The sequence below is a fragment of the Ailuropoda melanoleuca genome, chromosome 4 (assembly GCF_002007445.2).
Source record: "Ailuropoda melanoleuca isolate Jingjing chromosome 4, ASM200744v2, whole genome shotgun sequence".
In the NCBI taxonomy this organism is placed as follows: domain Eukaryota; kingdom Metazoa; phylum Chordata; class Mammalia; order Carnivora; family Ursidae; genus Ailuropoda; species Ailuropoda melanoleuca.
Genome location: NC_048221.1, coordinates 93,643,355 through 93,657,673, shown reverse-complemented (window position 1 = coordinate 93,657,673; position 14,319 = coordinate 93,643,355). Strand labels below are relative to the sequence as shown.

Below are 14,319 nucleotides of genomic sequence, written 5' to 3'. Positions count from 1 at the left end.
GGCCGTCCCGCCGTCCGCGGGGCGGGGGACGCGGCGACGGTGGCGGCGGCTCCGTGTTGCCGGAGCCCAAACGCGCAGGCCCGTCCCGGCGGTCGGGGGGCGGGCGGGGCGGGGGCACCATGTGGTTCATGTACGTGCTGAGCTGGCTTTCGCTCTTCATCCAGGTGGCCTTCATCACGCTGGCCGTCGGTGAGAGTGCGCGACCCGGGTCTGCGCGGGTTCCTGTCCCGGCATCTGTGCTGGCCAGGAGTCGCATCGCGAGGGCGGTCGCATCACGGGGGCGCCGGAGCAACCCGGGGGACTCCTGTCCGGTGCTCCCGGCCTGCGCATCCCTCCCCTTTCCTGTCCCGCCGGATCCTGCCCCCTCTTGCTGACCCCAGCAGCCCAGTGGGACCTCGGGTCCCTCCCGGTGTCACTAAACCCGCCCCGGCACTGCCTGGGAGTGGCTGACTCAAGTGCCCCTTGCACGAGCTTGCGCACCGCCAACCGCTGCCGTGCCCACCCTCGCGGGCCTATCGCGCTGAACTTTTCCGCGACACTTATCCCCGCCCTTTCGCTTCTGGCCCTTCGTACTGCCGCCGCTCTTGGAGTTTGACACGCTCTTCCCTTCTGGCTAGTTCCTACTCTTGGTCTCAGCTGAGATCTCACCTCCTCGGGGAGGCTCTCCTTATGGGGTTTGGTGGTGCCCTGTACTTTCTCTGAAGTAGGACTTGTCACACTGGGATCGGCTGACTCCTCTCCCTACCCCCACCTACCCGCGCTGGGTCAGGGAAGGGGCCTTGCCTGTCTTATCCTGTGCTCTCTTCACTCAGCCCGGCACTTGGCCCATACCAGGGGCCCAACAGATACTTAGTGAATGAGTGAATGAAATTCCCCTTTATGGCCCAGAGGTTAGGATTGTGATGAGGCGTCAGATAGAGGTTTCCATTCAGTTGTATGGAATCTCTTTTTAGTTGCCCTGACAAAGTTTTGCTTCTTCTGACTTGGGAGGACCCCACATGGGTTGTTTGGTTTGTTCCTTAGGGAGTTCATGAGGGGTTGATGGGGACCCAGCTGCAGAGAGAGGAAGGACCAGGATGGTGGGAGTGACTCTGGCTAATGTTCTCCCTGCTTCCTCCTCTTCCCAACCCCCCCAGCGGCTGGACTCTATTACCTGGCAGAACTGATAGAAGAATATACAGTGGCCACCAGCAGGATCATAAAATACATGATCTGGGTAAGTGGCAGTTTCCCCCAAGATTTCCCCCTCTTTTGCCCTGCCTCAAAGGAGGAAGTGGGGAGAGTCTGGCAACAGATGAGACCTCTGTCCCTGCTGTTTCCCCAGGGTGCCACCCCTACCTCCTTCACCTGCACCTTCTCTCCTGAGTCTGCTCTCTGGGTCCAGGTGTTCCCTTGCCTCCTTCCCCAAGTAGCAGCACTTCACTGCAGACCGTGTTCTCAGTTCCCTAGGGTGACAGCTGAGTGCACACTCTGTGTTGGCAGGACCATGGCTTGGCCTTTGCTTCGTTTTTTCCCATTGTCTCTAGCCCCTTGCTCTGCTCATGCATTTAGAACTAAGAGGAACCTAGGGACAGTTTTGAGTACTTGAGTTTGAGTACTCATTGCCCTCTTTCTGATTGGATCAAGTGACTTGTCCTAAGAGGAGGATGCCTTCCCTGGCCCAGGCCCTGCCCTCCCGAGGTCTCATGGAAGGCTTCTGTTCCTAAAGACACAATCCTTGCCATTGATGTCAAAGCTACAGGAGTGCCTGTTGGCGGATAGATTCCTGCCAGCTACAGGAAGGGTTGGGGATTGGGACCATTTGGGTTGGAGAAGTCCAGTGCCTCCCAAGTCACCTGGTGTCAGCAGCCACTCTGGGCATGGCTACTTGGAGTGACGGGTTAGTGGTGGAGACAAGACCATAGCAGTCAGCTCTGGGTTCAGAGGCCTGGCCTGTGGGTTTAGGTAGAGGAATAAGATCTTCATTCTACCAATTGCCATTTGTTAAGCGCTGACAACTGTAAGTCCTTCAGAACAGTGTTTTTCAAGTTGTAGGTCTCATTATTGGGTTGTGTCATCAGTTCAGTAGGTCATGATCAGCATTTTCAAAAAACAGAATAGAACAGAATTGAAATTTGAACTTTGATCTGTAAAATGTTTACTGTGGGTTGCTGTCAAAAATTTTCGAGAACGGCATTAAAAGATGCTGCCCTTTGGGAGCTGAGAGACAAGTTGGGGAGGACTATGAAACGGGGAGATTGAAGCATGAACCTAGTGCTGCCCGGAGCAGGCTAGGGGTTAGTGAGACCAAGAAGGCTGCCTGGAAGAGGCTCCCTGCACTGTGTACCTCTGGTTGTTTCAGTTCTCCACAGCTGTGCTGATTGGCCTCTACGTGTTTGAGCGCTTCCCCACCTTCATGATTGGCGTGGGCCTCTTCACCAACCTTGTCTACTTTGGCCTCCTCCAGACCTTCCCCTTCATCATGCTGACCTCGCCTAACTTCATCCTTTCATGCGGTGAGAGGGGGTAGAGCTGGGGAGGCAGTCGAGGTGGTTGCATGTGCCCAGCTCAGTCCGGGGCACTGTGGGGGTATAGAGAGAAGTGGCAAACCACTAAGGTCCTCCAGGAGGCCAGGCTGATTGGGAACATGCGCTTCTCACACTTGAGGAGCCTAGAGTCTACTTGGCTCTAGTGACTAGTATTTGGGGGGATGGGGTGGTGGGGGTGGGATACTTAGGGAGGGCTTTCCCAGGGAGGTGAATTTGAGAAGGGAGAAAAGGTGGGTTCTCTGTGTAGTTATGGGCTCTAAGAAACCACTTGGCCAGGAAAAGCCCAAAGCCCTACCCTGGCTGGCAGGTAGCACCCCGTCTAGTCATCTGGCCCAAAATCTTGATTAACACAAGCTTCATGGGGCTGTGGGTCCCCCTGCGGGTGCTGGCGTTAAGGTAGACAAATGTGTTTGGAGGACCCTGACCTTTCTGCTTTTACCCTGACACTACTTTCTGACCCTGGGAGTCCCCATTTCTCCTCTCTGGCCTTGGGTTCTTGCTGTTCAAAGATGTTGGACTCAGGTGCCGCACAGTAGGCGGTTATGGATATCCCCAGAAAAGATTCTGGGAAATGTTTGGTTACCAGGATTGTCTTTTCTCCCATTAATCATTACTGATCATCTAGCCTTTGGGCAGGATATGACATATAATGGGAGTTTCTTAGAGCTACTTTACTATTTCTGTGGGAGAATCTGCAAAGAGAATATTACCCACAAGGAGGGCACCTGGTCAAAGCTAGGACTGGCCTCTTCCCTGAATGCCTTGATGTGATTCTACCAGAGGATGTGTTTGGTGGGGGTTGGTGTGGGGAGTCCTTCCCTGGAGACCAGACCCCTTCTGCAACTTCCCAGACAGTAGAACCCTTCCCATCCCTCCCACAGTAGCATGTTGTCCTGGCTTCCCTTTGTCATTCCCCCAACCTGCCCCTTAGATGCCTGAGAGAGTTTTCCTGAACATCTCTGGGCATTAGGCACCATCTGTCTTCCAGTTTCCCTAGTCCTAGGGTGTGGCTAGGCACGGCAGAGCTCTGCCTTAGAAGGGGAAAGGCAAGAGAGGAGGAAAGAGAAACAAGACGTGGCATTGGCTATGAGGTGGACATGCGGGGTGCTCAGTTTGAGTGGGTGCTTTGTTCTGGTGCCTGGCCTTCCCCTTACCATGAGAACAGGCAGGGATGCCTGTCCCTGAGCAGCCCATCCCCAGGATCTGTAGCTCGGCTCTGTCCTCCATAAATGTGGCTGCACCCTGAGGAGGTGGGTTTCAGTCTAGAACATACCAGCTTAGACCAGTGAGCCCTACCCTGGGGCAGAATGATGAAGGACCCTCTCCCCCAGAATTTGGAGGAACCCTAAAACTGCACCCCAAAGCATCTAGCAAACTGTGCCCTTCTATTCCTGAGGAATGAGAGCCTCTTTATTTGAGGCCCTCTCCCAGGTGCCCAGTTCAGAGTGGAATCTCTTGGGAGTGTGTTATCTGCACACTCATGACTTCCTGCACCCAGTGCCCACGGGAGGGCACTCTTCAGGACTCACAGCCACTTGAAAGCAGGTTAACTCTCACGGTGCTTTGGATTATGTAACAAGTCTCATTTTTTTTTTTTTACTGTTCAAAGAGTTTACTTATCTGCCTTCTAATTTTGCTCATGAATGCCTTCTGCCGTGGGCAGGTAGGAGCTAATCCTCCCATTTTCACAGATGGAGAACTGAGTTCTGGAGGATGGTGTACTTGGCTTATAGCCATACTGAGTTCAGTGTAAAATCAGGACTAAGACTTAGGGCTCCCAGCTCCCAGGGGCCTTTTGAAGGTTAAAAGTCCAGCTTTATATTCTTTCCCCCCAAACTGACTGACTCTTCATTCCCTCAACAGGGCTAGTGGTGGTGAATCATTACCTAGCGTTTCAGTTTTTTGCAGAGGAATATTATCCTTTCTCAGAGGTAAGAAGTGTTCAGTACGTCAAACTATTAGCGAGGACAGAGGAAGGAAGCAGACTTGAATGATTTGCTCTGTGAACTTAACTAGGATTTGAAATAGTCTACGCAGGGATAATGCATTTGAAAAAAATATTGATGAGGTTGGAAAGTGGTGTGGCTGAGGCAGGGAGGACACTGCTGTCCTCCAGGGAGTCCTTTGGTTCTCCCAGGATCACAGCCTAACACCCTGAGGTCAGGACAGGGCATTGGGATGGCCTTGTCTGACACAGACCTCACGGGGCTGGGCTGCTTGCAGCCCTGAAGCCCGGCTCCTCCCAGCAGCCTGACAAGCCTTTTTCCTCCCAGGGGTTCTCCACACCCTGCTGCTCCAGTTCGGACCCCTGGGAAGAACAAGGTCACTTTTGGGGGGGAATATGGGTCAGTCATGGTTTTGCCTTCCATCTGCTTCCTTTAGTTCAGAAGAGTTGTTTGTCCTAGTGACCAGGATTTGGGGATTGTGGTCACAGTCCATCATCCTCAGCCTCCACCTTTCCCCACTGAATTATCTCCATGTCTGAGGTTGCCCTGTCTCTGCTTCCTGGGCCCCGGCCTCCTTCAGAGATCAGGTGTGGGGCCTTCTGTACATTCTTGACCGCCTCTGTAAGACATGTGGTAACCATGTATTGCCCACCGTTGGCATGTCCGGGGCACCTTCTTCTCAGTGTCTCTTGTTGCTAGGTCCTGGCCTATTTCACTTTTTGTCTGTGGATAATACCGTTTGCATTCTTTGTGTCACTGTCGGCTGGGGAAAACGTCCTGCCCTCCACCATGCAGCCAGGAGGTGAGAAGGGGTTTGTCAGGGGTCACTGTGGGATGCCCTCAGGAAGGCCTGGGTCATGTGGCGAGCCCGAGCCCAGCCCTGTGATGGAGACACTTGGGCTCCAGGTGGGAAGAGCCGTGTTCACACGTAGACACACACACTCATCTCCCTGCCTATGTCTCCACAGATGACGTGGTCTCCAATTACTTCACCAAAGGCAAGCGGGGCAAACGCTTAGGGATCCTGGTTGTCTTCTCCTTCATCAAAGAGGCCATTCTACCCAGTCGTCAGAAGATATACTGAACCCGTTGGGGAGGGGATGGGTGGGCAAGATCAGGAGAGTCGGGCCCCTGGGCCTCTGCACTAGATAGGGGCCGTGAACCTGGAAGGGACCTTCCCCCAGCCCTGGCCCTTGTTCCCTTGACTCTCCCTGAAGCCCTCATCCCCACCTTCCTCGAAGGGCTCAGCTTGGCTCAGATCTGACGCTGCTAGAGGCTGCGACCTGAGAGGGCACCAGGGAGGATGGCAGAGCTCGCTTAGCCAGGAGGCACGGTCCACCTGGGTAGGTGGAAGCTGAGCTCCCTATGACCCGCCTGCCCACTTCCATGGTGGGTCAAGAGGTTCTGGCTCACTGGGGCAGGCAGGGCAGGGGCTATGAAGCTGGAGAGCAGACAGGGATAAGTTCTCTGGGCAGATGGTCGTGGGGAGGGGCCGTGGCTTGGCACTTCCAAGAGAAATAGTTTTTGCTGTTGACTGTGATTTCTGTCCCAAGTGCTGATTCCCATTTGAATAAAGATTCTAGGTGGCACTGTTTGCCTTAATATCCTGAAAGTTCATCTCCCTTTCTTCCTGTTGACCTTCTGCCCTGGACTGGACTGGCTTTTCTGCTCCAGGGGCTCCTTTTCTGGGTTTGGGTCTTGCCCTCCCAGAGGGACTGCTCTCATGGCCCTCTGTGGGAAATGGGCAGAGATGAGCTGAGCTGGGTCAGGGGAGTTGGGGGCAGGGGCAGCCTTTCTCGTGCCCCTCCCTTTTCTTCCATCTCTTGTTTCCCCCAAGGCTCCATGGCTGTGACGCTGGGGGCAGAGGAGGGACAATTTGGGACTGGGTTGGATTTTCAGAACATCTGCAATATCCTATTTGTAAGTCTTCCCCTGGGGAAAAGAAGTGGTTTCTGCCTGAATTCTATCTTAGGCCCAAAGAGAAAGAAAATAGAAATTGGCTTCCAGGCAGCCAGGGTGACAGCCTAATTATTAAGAAATGGGACTGAGGGGGGAAAGGGTTTGTCACTCTAAGAGCACAGGAGGGCTGGCCCTCTCTTCTGTGTGCTCTTGGCTCCCGGGGAGCTGACCTCAGTCTTCTAAGAAGGTGGGCCAGATCCTGGCACAGACCAGCATTTGCTGACTTTGCACTCCAGCTACAGTGCCTTGCAAGTACTCGGCAGTACACACGGGACTGAAGCCCCTACGAGAGCCGTTCTAGCCACGTCCCGTACCTCAGAGCGAGACTGGCAGGTGTGGAGACGGACAGGGCACATGCGGGACCTTTAAGCTGGGGAAGCTCCTGTGCTTGAAAGTCTCTCTATCCTGCCCCAAGTCCCACCACAGCCCTTCATTCCCTCGACTTCAGCATTTCCTGTTCTCTTAAAACTCCCAGCCTTTCCCTTTCCCTGAGAGGAGTAGCACATTCAGGTTTCTTCTTGGTGGGAATGAGATGGCCAGGCTTTTGTAGCCTATGCAGACAAGGGAAGACCAGGTAGAAGACACAGGAGGCCAATATCACCCTCACTGCTGGGTCAGCAGCTGGCTCCGCTCTCCCTTGCTGTCTCCTCTGTTCCTCGCCCCGATGATACGGTTTCTCTCCTAGGGGTTGCCAGTGGCCTTCCCATGCTAAATGCAGCGGACCCTTCCATATCTTTTACTGGATCTCTGCAGCAGCTGACAGGGCTGATGGCCCCCGGCTTCTTGAACTGCACTTCCCTGGCACTCCTGTGGCTGGTCTTCCTCCTACCTCTGCTGTTCCTTTCAGTTTCCTGTGCAGGCTTCTCCATTTGCCCCATGCACCATGGGGTGTCTCAGGGTTCTGTTGTGGGCTCCCTGGAGGAGCCCATCGATGCTGATGGCTTCAAGGACTCTTTGCCAAGGAACTGAGAGTTGACCTCCTGCCCCAGCATCCCCCCTGATCTTCTCAACCATAGTTCTGCTGCCTCTGGGTGCACAGACAACTCTCATGGGCCAGAGGGCACTTGTTGCTGTCCTCTGCAAACCTGCCTCTTTTGGGTACCTGTCGTGGCCCCAAGACCCCTCAGGAGCCAGACCAGAAACCTGCTTTCTAGCCCTGCTTTCCCCTTCTGCCCCTCCCCCTGCCATCCACTCTCTCAAAACTGTTAAGTTTACCTTCCTAACATCTCTTGATTCGAGCCACACCCACTGTCATCAACTTATACCTGGGTTATTGTGACAGCCTCCTCCTTCTCTGTCCCACAGCCAGAGTTGTCTAAAACGTATAGCTGATCAAGTCACTTCCTGGCCTACAACCTTCCATGGCTCCCTACTGCCCTCAGGATAAAGTCCAGACCCCTTAGCATGGCTTGTGAGACTTGTGATGTCTGGTTCCTGGTCGCCTCTCTGGCCTTCTCACTTGCCACCTCACGCCCTGTGTCCCAGCCTCCTGTATTCAGAGATGCCACTTTGATTCCCCTTTCTTCTGCCCACCTGGGTACCTTCTCTGTCAGTTCTCTACTGAGATTTCACTTCCTCTGAGCTTTGTCCCCTTTCCCCCCGGCATACGACACAGATCACTCTAGCTTACTTGCCTGCTTACTGGTCTGTCTCCCCTCTAGACTGTAAGCTCCTTGAGGGCAGGGACTGTCCTTCAATTTTTGTATCAACAGTGCCTGGCTTGGTGCCTGGTACATAGAAAGCACTCAATAAATGTTTGTTTCATGAATGATTTGTAGTGATGTGTCCAGGGGATAGTAGGGGACCCAGGCTAGCTTCCTGGAGGAAGTGCAAAGTGCTTTTATCATCTCAAACTGAAGCCACGGGTCCTCCCTCCCTTCCCCCAAGATAGGCTGCTTGTGCCTCCCTGAACTACAGAAACCTTGAAGGACTTAATCTGAACAGGAGGCAGAATTTTCCAGTGGTCCCCCATCCTAGAAGCCTTGTTCCTGGTGGGCTGGGGTGAGGAGAAGTAGCGGGGACACCAAAGTGTCACTTTTACGATGCAAGGGCCCAGGATGAGACTGATGCCCACTCCGAGGCCTCTGCCCAAGCTTAAATCTCCTGGGGAGTCCAAGAAGTTTCTCTGGAGAAGGGAGACCTGGGATCTAAGCTTTTGCTAGGGGAGAAGAGGCTCTGATTTTGAAGCTTGGGAGTGGGAAGTGGGAAGCCTGTGGCTACTCCTCCCCCTCTCTTCTACCCCCAACGTGAATCACCACACCTCAGCCTTCATCGGGCTGCCTCAGGTTGAGAGCCTACCAAAGTAAGTTTATGGGGGGCTTGTGGGGGAGGGCAGAGTGGGGAGCCCTTGATGGGCTCGCACAGCTGCCAGGAAGGCTTCATCAAATGTCTCACGGAGGTTCATGGCCAGAGTGTCGGTCCAGAAGTTGTCATCACCCAAGTGCCGCTTCTGGGGCACATTCCTCATGCTGACAGGGCAGAAGCCCTGGGGCACTTTCATCCTGGGTGGCCACACTGAAGGGTGCAGCTCTCGGACTACCACCTCGAAAGGCAGCTGGGGCACAGGCGCCACCGGGTGGCCGGCCACCGTGCACAGCTGCGCACCGCCGTGCCTGTCAGACCTCACCTCGAGGAAGCTGCAGAAGTCTTGCTCTGGCCTGGGGTCTGGATGCACACCCAGGCGGATGCCCTGTGGGTAGCCGATCTGGGTGGTGGGCGATCTGGCAGGGTTATTGCTAACATTCCACAACTTGGGCCGTCTGACCACGGGGTGGGTGTAGATGGGTGTGGGTGTCCCCAAGGGCTGCAGCTTGGGCCCTGATGTCTGCCTCAGGCGTGCCTCTGGGGAGGGGTAGAAGCTCTTCCAAGGCCTCTGGTGCTTGGGGGTCTTGGAGATGGGGATCGCCTGGGGTGCGGCACAAGGCGCTTGCTTGGCCTTGCAGATCGTGGATTGGCCCCAGAGCAGCTTCTTGCAATGGAGCCACTTCTTGAAATCAGCTTCTCTCAGAATTTGGTGCTCTTTCTGCAAAATCAGAGGGTGCAAGATAGTCATGGAGGGCTGCCCCTCCGCCCTGCTCCTGTAGCAGGGGCCTTGTGGCTGTAGCCCTTGGAAACCTCAGGTGTCATTGGCCAGATACAGTCCCACCGCAGGAGGCCTAAGTCTGATGAGAGAAACTCCTGCCTTATGGGAGCCCTTGGTCTGACAAGGAGATAACTTGCCCGAAGGGAGCCCTTGGGCTCATGGGGCAGGCAGAACCTCTCCCATACAGGGGACCTCTAACCTGATACGGCCTCTGCCCTAAGTGAGGTCTCCAGTCCCTGCCCTATGGAAAACCTCAGGTCTCCTGGGGGAGACATGCGTCCACCTCCAAAGAAGTCCCCCATCTGCTAGTGGAGATGTGTCCTGCCCCGAGAGAGTCTCTGGTTTGAGAAGAAGAAAGCAGAAAGGTTTGGAAGGTTGGAACTGGGGGGAGCCAGTCTGGATAGGCTTCTGCAAGTGGTGAGCCTTGTATGTTAGGGGATGTAGTTGGCTGGCTCTCTGGGCTGGGTGGTCATGACTCAGTCTACCTCTCTGCTTTTGCCTCCGCTGGAATTGAACCTTCAGCTTGTCACAGAACTGCCCCTTGTCCACCCCCTTGTTTCAGTGTCTCATTCCCCAGACTGTTGCTAAGCCATCAGGTGGTATGGAGATTGACCCAGCTCGGGAGGTAGGCTCCGATTAGGCTAAGCCAATCATAATAATTCCGTCAGCCTTGCCCCAGACCCAGGTCAGAAAGCACATGGCTTTCCTTTAGCTCTAGGGATTGGAACAAGAATGGACATAGGATCCAATTGAGGCCAATAAGAGATAAGGGGAGATCTGGAAGGGGCTTCTGGGAAAGTGTAGAGCCACAGGAACGGATGAGCTTTGCCTCCTCTGGACACATGGGACTATGAGGACTGGGTGACACAGCAGAAGAGGGTGGGGCTGAGAAAACTGGAGAGAAATGCAGATGGAACCAAGCTGGAGTACTGGATTTTGCCAGCCCTGAAGGCCCCCCCCCCACTTCTGGATCCACTTAGGATCCCCAGCATCTCTCTCTGGGTTTTCTGGCTCTTACATCCTATATCATTATACCTGCTTAAAATCCTTTAGCTACTCGCCCATTCTTCCCCAGCCAAGGTCCATCAACAGATCTTGAGCCCCTTCCAGATCTCTAGCTTGTCAGTCTCCAACTCACATCTGTTCCCCTAGCTGTATGGACTGTGTACTTCTCGGCATACACCACGCTCTCCTGTACCTCAGTGCCTCTCCACAGGGCTGTCTGTTCCTTCTGCCTGGTCAGCCTTTCCCTTCTTCATACGGCCCACTGCTGCCAATCTTTAAAGATCCTCCTAATTGGCATCTATCCGGCACCCTCCTGGACCCTTCCTCCTCTATGGGCATATAACCTACCTCCCATTCTAGACCCTAAGCTCCTTGAGCGAGGGGACCACATCTCATTTGTCTTTGGAGCCTCAGGGTCCAGCAGGTGCCTAGCAGAGAGGAAGTGCTCAGTATCTGTTGGAAAGGGTGAATTTTTTTTTTTAAGACTAACACAAAATAAGACTTTTGACCTAGGGGAGTGGCTTTTAAGGGTGGAATTTCAGAGGATGGGGAGAGGGAGGCTTTTTCTGGATGGGACTGCCACCAGCCACTCTAATAACTGCATTTGAGTCATGGTCTCCTGTGCTCACCTGCTTGGATAACAGTGGCTGCCTGTTGCCCCGCCCGCCCTCCCCTTACTTGATACTCAGTCAGGTAGTCCTGTTCCATGAAGACCAGCTGGTCCTTGAGCCTCTTCAGTTTCCCCATCTCACGAGCAAAGTCCTTCTTGTCCCGTTTCCACATGGCATCCTTCAAGAACCTGATGGCCAAGGTGGGGGTATGTCATCCCCCAGTGACGGAGCTTCACCCTGGGCTGGGAAGACTGGCTGCAGCTGAGGGCCGGGGTGAGGAGGAGGGGAGCCACCAGAGACCTTGTTCCGCACTGCCCAACGCCCCTCTGGCTAACCACTATCCTTTGAGGTGGGAGAGGAAAGTGTAGTCGGATCACCACCCCCGGCTGAGGATTCAAGGCCTCAGGGCAAGGAAGAGCCCTGCTAAATCCAAAGTGGGGAGGCCCTGTGAAAAGCCCCAGGAATAATAGCCTGGGCTGGGGTCTCTGCAGATTTATCTGCCAGCCCAGACCCTCCTGGGAAAGGCTCAGCCTTAGGTGAGGGCCCCAGGGAAAGGGCTGGGGGAGCAGGCAGGGGTGGCAGGCTGTGGGTGGTTCTCACACCCTCACCGGGCACAGTCACGGTGGTTCCATATTTTGCAGTAGTCGATGGGCTTGCAGCCCACGGCGTCTCGGGCATGGACATTGGCACCATTTTGCACCAGCACCTTCACGCAGCTCAGCAAGCCCTTGCAGGCTGCCAGGTGGAGGGGTGTGGAGCCATTGCATGTCTGACTGTAGAGGGCCAGGAAGAGGGCAGAAAGGAAGGACAAAGACCATCTGCCCATCAGAGAGGTGGGCAAACCAGCTTCCGGGCCTGCTCTGCCCCTAGCGCACTGGGTGACTCTGAAATGTCCCCTCTCCTCTCCGAGCTTCAATTTCCTCAACCGTAGAAGGAGGGTTTAGACTAAATGAATGCTGGGAGCCTGATTATATGGATATGCAACAGATAGGATCTGCTGGAAGAAGAGCTGGGTTGGCTGGAGCTCAGAGGGCACTAACCTTTTTGGCTCTTAAGTCAGCCAGCCCTCCTGCCCCTTCCCCTGCCTGGCCATGGCGCACACGGCCTGTGTAACCTTTGGCCCTGCCTCCTCCTCACCCCCATCTTCTGACCTTGCTCCGCTCTTCCCCAACATGTGATCTTTGCACATGCTGTTCCCTCTGCCTGGGACTCTTTTCCCCGGCTCTTTGCAGGGCTGGCTTGCTCAGCTATCTGGCTGCAATTTAAATGTTATTTCCTTAGAGGTGACTTCCCCTTCCAAAAGAGATACTCTGCCCTACCCCTTCTACTCATTACCTCATCACCCTGTTTATTTCCTTTGTAACTACTTACTACACTGTCATTGCGTTCATTTCTTAGTTTGCTAGTTCACTGTCTGCACGAGTATATTAGCTTCACGAGGGCTGGGACCACGTCCGTCCGTGTCTTCCCTGCTATATTCAACTCAGGCATGGCACTGAGCACACAGGGCTCCGTAAATATGAGTGCGTGCAGTCTCCCATAGGCCGTCCGGGCACTTCCATGCATTTCCTCCGTGACCACAATAGTCTCATGTCATCCTCCCACATTACAGTTGAAGACACTCAGGAAATAGTTCCCAAACTTTGCTGTAAATTAACAACTGGGAATCTTTTAGGCCTTCCAAAGCCCAGGCGGCACTCCATACCAATGGCGGCCTTTGATTGGAACACAGGCACAGGTATTTCTGAAGCTGCATGGGTGACTCCGGTGTCCTGGCAAGCTGGGGAACCAGAGCATTGAGGCCAAGTGTTGAGTGACTTGCCGGAGGTCTTGCTGTTTGCTAGCAAATGGCAAAGCTGGGAGGTGAACTAGGTCTGTCCTCTCACAGAGCCTGATCTTACTACACCATGTGGGCTCATCGACTGCTTTATGTGGGACCCGATCCTTGTCACCCGACAGACCTCTGCCTGTCCTGCGTGGATCTGCCTACCTGCAAGTGGGGTTCCTATCTGCCCACGCTGGAGCACTTTCTGGACACAGGCTGGACTCACGTGTTGAGGGCCGCCCCTCGCTTAAGTAGATAGTGAATGCAGGGGAGGGTCATGGTCTTGTTGTCCCCGTGGATGACCAGGTGCAGGGGTGTCTGGCCACTGCTGGTGGGCAGGTCCACGGGAAACTGGTACTCCTCTACCAAGAGCTGCAGGCACGGCAGCTTGCCACTCTGGGCTGCAAAGTGGATGGCAGTGAAGCCCTGTGGGGGCGGGAGGACGGTAGGAGGAGACTGAGCAGGACTGGGGCCCCGGGGTCCACAGCCTGACCTACAGACCGGCTTCTGCGTGCAGAAGGTGACTATCGAAAAGAGTATCTGTGGATGCTTCACAGGGAGATCTTTGCCAGGGAACCACTACGTGAGAGACGTTCTGTGGGTACACAGGACTTCCTTTCTTGCCCCCAAGCTACAAATCCTTACCTTGTCATCTGCCGGAATTTTGTCACGGTCCCGACTCAGACAGAAGCGCAACCATTCCAGGTTGCCCAGTGCGGCCGCGAACAACTCGTAGTAGCTCCCAATGGCACTCTGGTCCCACTCATCATCGGGCTTAGCGTGGGCGCAGGGATGGAGGGTCGGGAGTGGGCAGGCGAGCGGGAAAGCCGGGTCTGGGTCTGGGCTGGCGGCCCTGCGGAGGGGCGTGCGTGAGGGTAAGGGCTGTCACTGAGCACCCCGAGCATTTCTGGAGGCCAGGCCGGGGCTTGCTGGTTGGCAGGGCAATGAGGACGCCACCGTCTCCACGCACCCCTCAGAGGCGAGCCCGGACCCCGGCCCCATTCCCCCGCTCCTCTCGCCGCCCAAGGGCTCCCGCCCGCTACGGGCCCAGCCCCTCCAGGAGGGCCCCGCAGCCTGGCCACCTCATCCCCGGCCCACCTGGGCTGCTGGGACGCCGCGTCGGAACAGGTGACCTTGTACGAGACTTTCTCCGCTGGCTGCATGGGACACGTGTGCAGGGGGTCTGCTCCCTCCCCCTCCCCCACGCCCTGCCCGCTCACGAACCCGCAGGGTCCCGGCAGCGCCACCCGCCCGCGGCTGACGCTCCGCGGATAGCGCCACTTCCCGGCCGGAGTAACCCGCCGCCCCGACTCGACTGGCCCGCCCGCCGCCTCCAGGAGATCCTGCCGCCGCCGGGAACCCC

At 55.4% G+C, this 14,319-nt stretch overlaps 2 protein-coding genes across 2 annotated transcripts; one reads left to right on the top strand and one right to left on the bottom strand.

Annotated features, from left to right (window-relative positions):
- Window positions 1-56: 56 nt before the first annotated feature.
- Window positions 57-6,086, top strand: TEX261 (testis expressed 261). The gene is made up of 6 exons (XM_002914896.4): window positions 57-189; window positions 1,137-1,216; window positions 2,342-2,495; window positions 4,392-4,459; window positions 5,174-5,276; window positions 5,443-6,086. Exons 1-6 carry the CDS (start codon window positions 120-122, stop codon window positions 5,556-5,558), a joined length of 591 nt encoding a protein of 196 aa, XP_002914942.1. The 5' UTR covers window positions 57-119; the 3' UTR covers window positions 5,559-6,086.
- A 2,655-nt stretch (window positions 6,087-8,741) lies between these two features.
- On the bottom strand, window positions 8,742-14,244 carry ANKRD53 (ankyrin repeat domain 53). The gene is made up of 6 exons (XM_002914914.4): window positions 14,055-14,244; window positions 13,602-13,809; window positions 13,183-13,382; window positions 11,740-11,904; window positions 11,199-11,319; window positions 8,742-9,455 (listed from the first exon to the last, which is right to left on the bottom strand). Exons 1-6 carry the CDS (start codon window positions 14,117-14,119, stop codon window positions 8,742-8,744), a joined length of 1,473 nt encoding a protein of 490 aa, XP_002914960.1. The 5' UTR covers window positions 14,120-14,244.
- Window positions 14,245-14,319: the final 75 nt, after the last annotated feature.

Coding starts and splice junctions, on each gene's coding strand:
- TEX261 (XM_002914896.4), top strand. CDS start 120: ATGTGGTTCATGTACGTGCTGAGCTGGCTTTCGCTCTTCATCCAGGTG. Junction 1,217..2,341: donor TCATAAAATACATGATCTGG/GTAAGTGGCAGT, acceptor TGGTTGTTTCAG/TTCTCCACAGCTGTGCTGAT. Junction 4,460..5,173: donor AATATTATCCTTTCTCAGAG/GTAAGAAGTGTT, acceptor TCTTGTTGCTAG/GTCCTGGCCTATTTCACTTT.
- ANKRD53 (XM_002914914.4), bottom strand. CDS start 14,119: ATGCAGCCAGCGGAGAAAGTCTCGTACAAGGTCACCTGTTCCGACGCG. Junction 13,810..14,054: donor GCGGCGTCCCAGCAGCCCAG/GTGGGCCGGGGA, acceptor GCCCCTCCGCAG/GGCCGCCAGCCCAGACCCAG. Junction 9,456..11,198: donor ACTACCTGACTGAGTATCAA/GTAAGGGGAGGG, acceptor CTGATTTTGCAG/AAAGAGCACCAAATTCTGAG.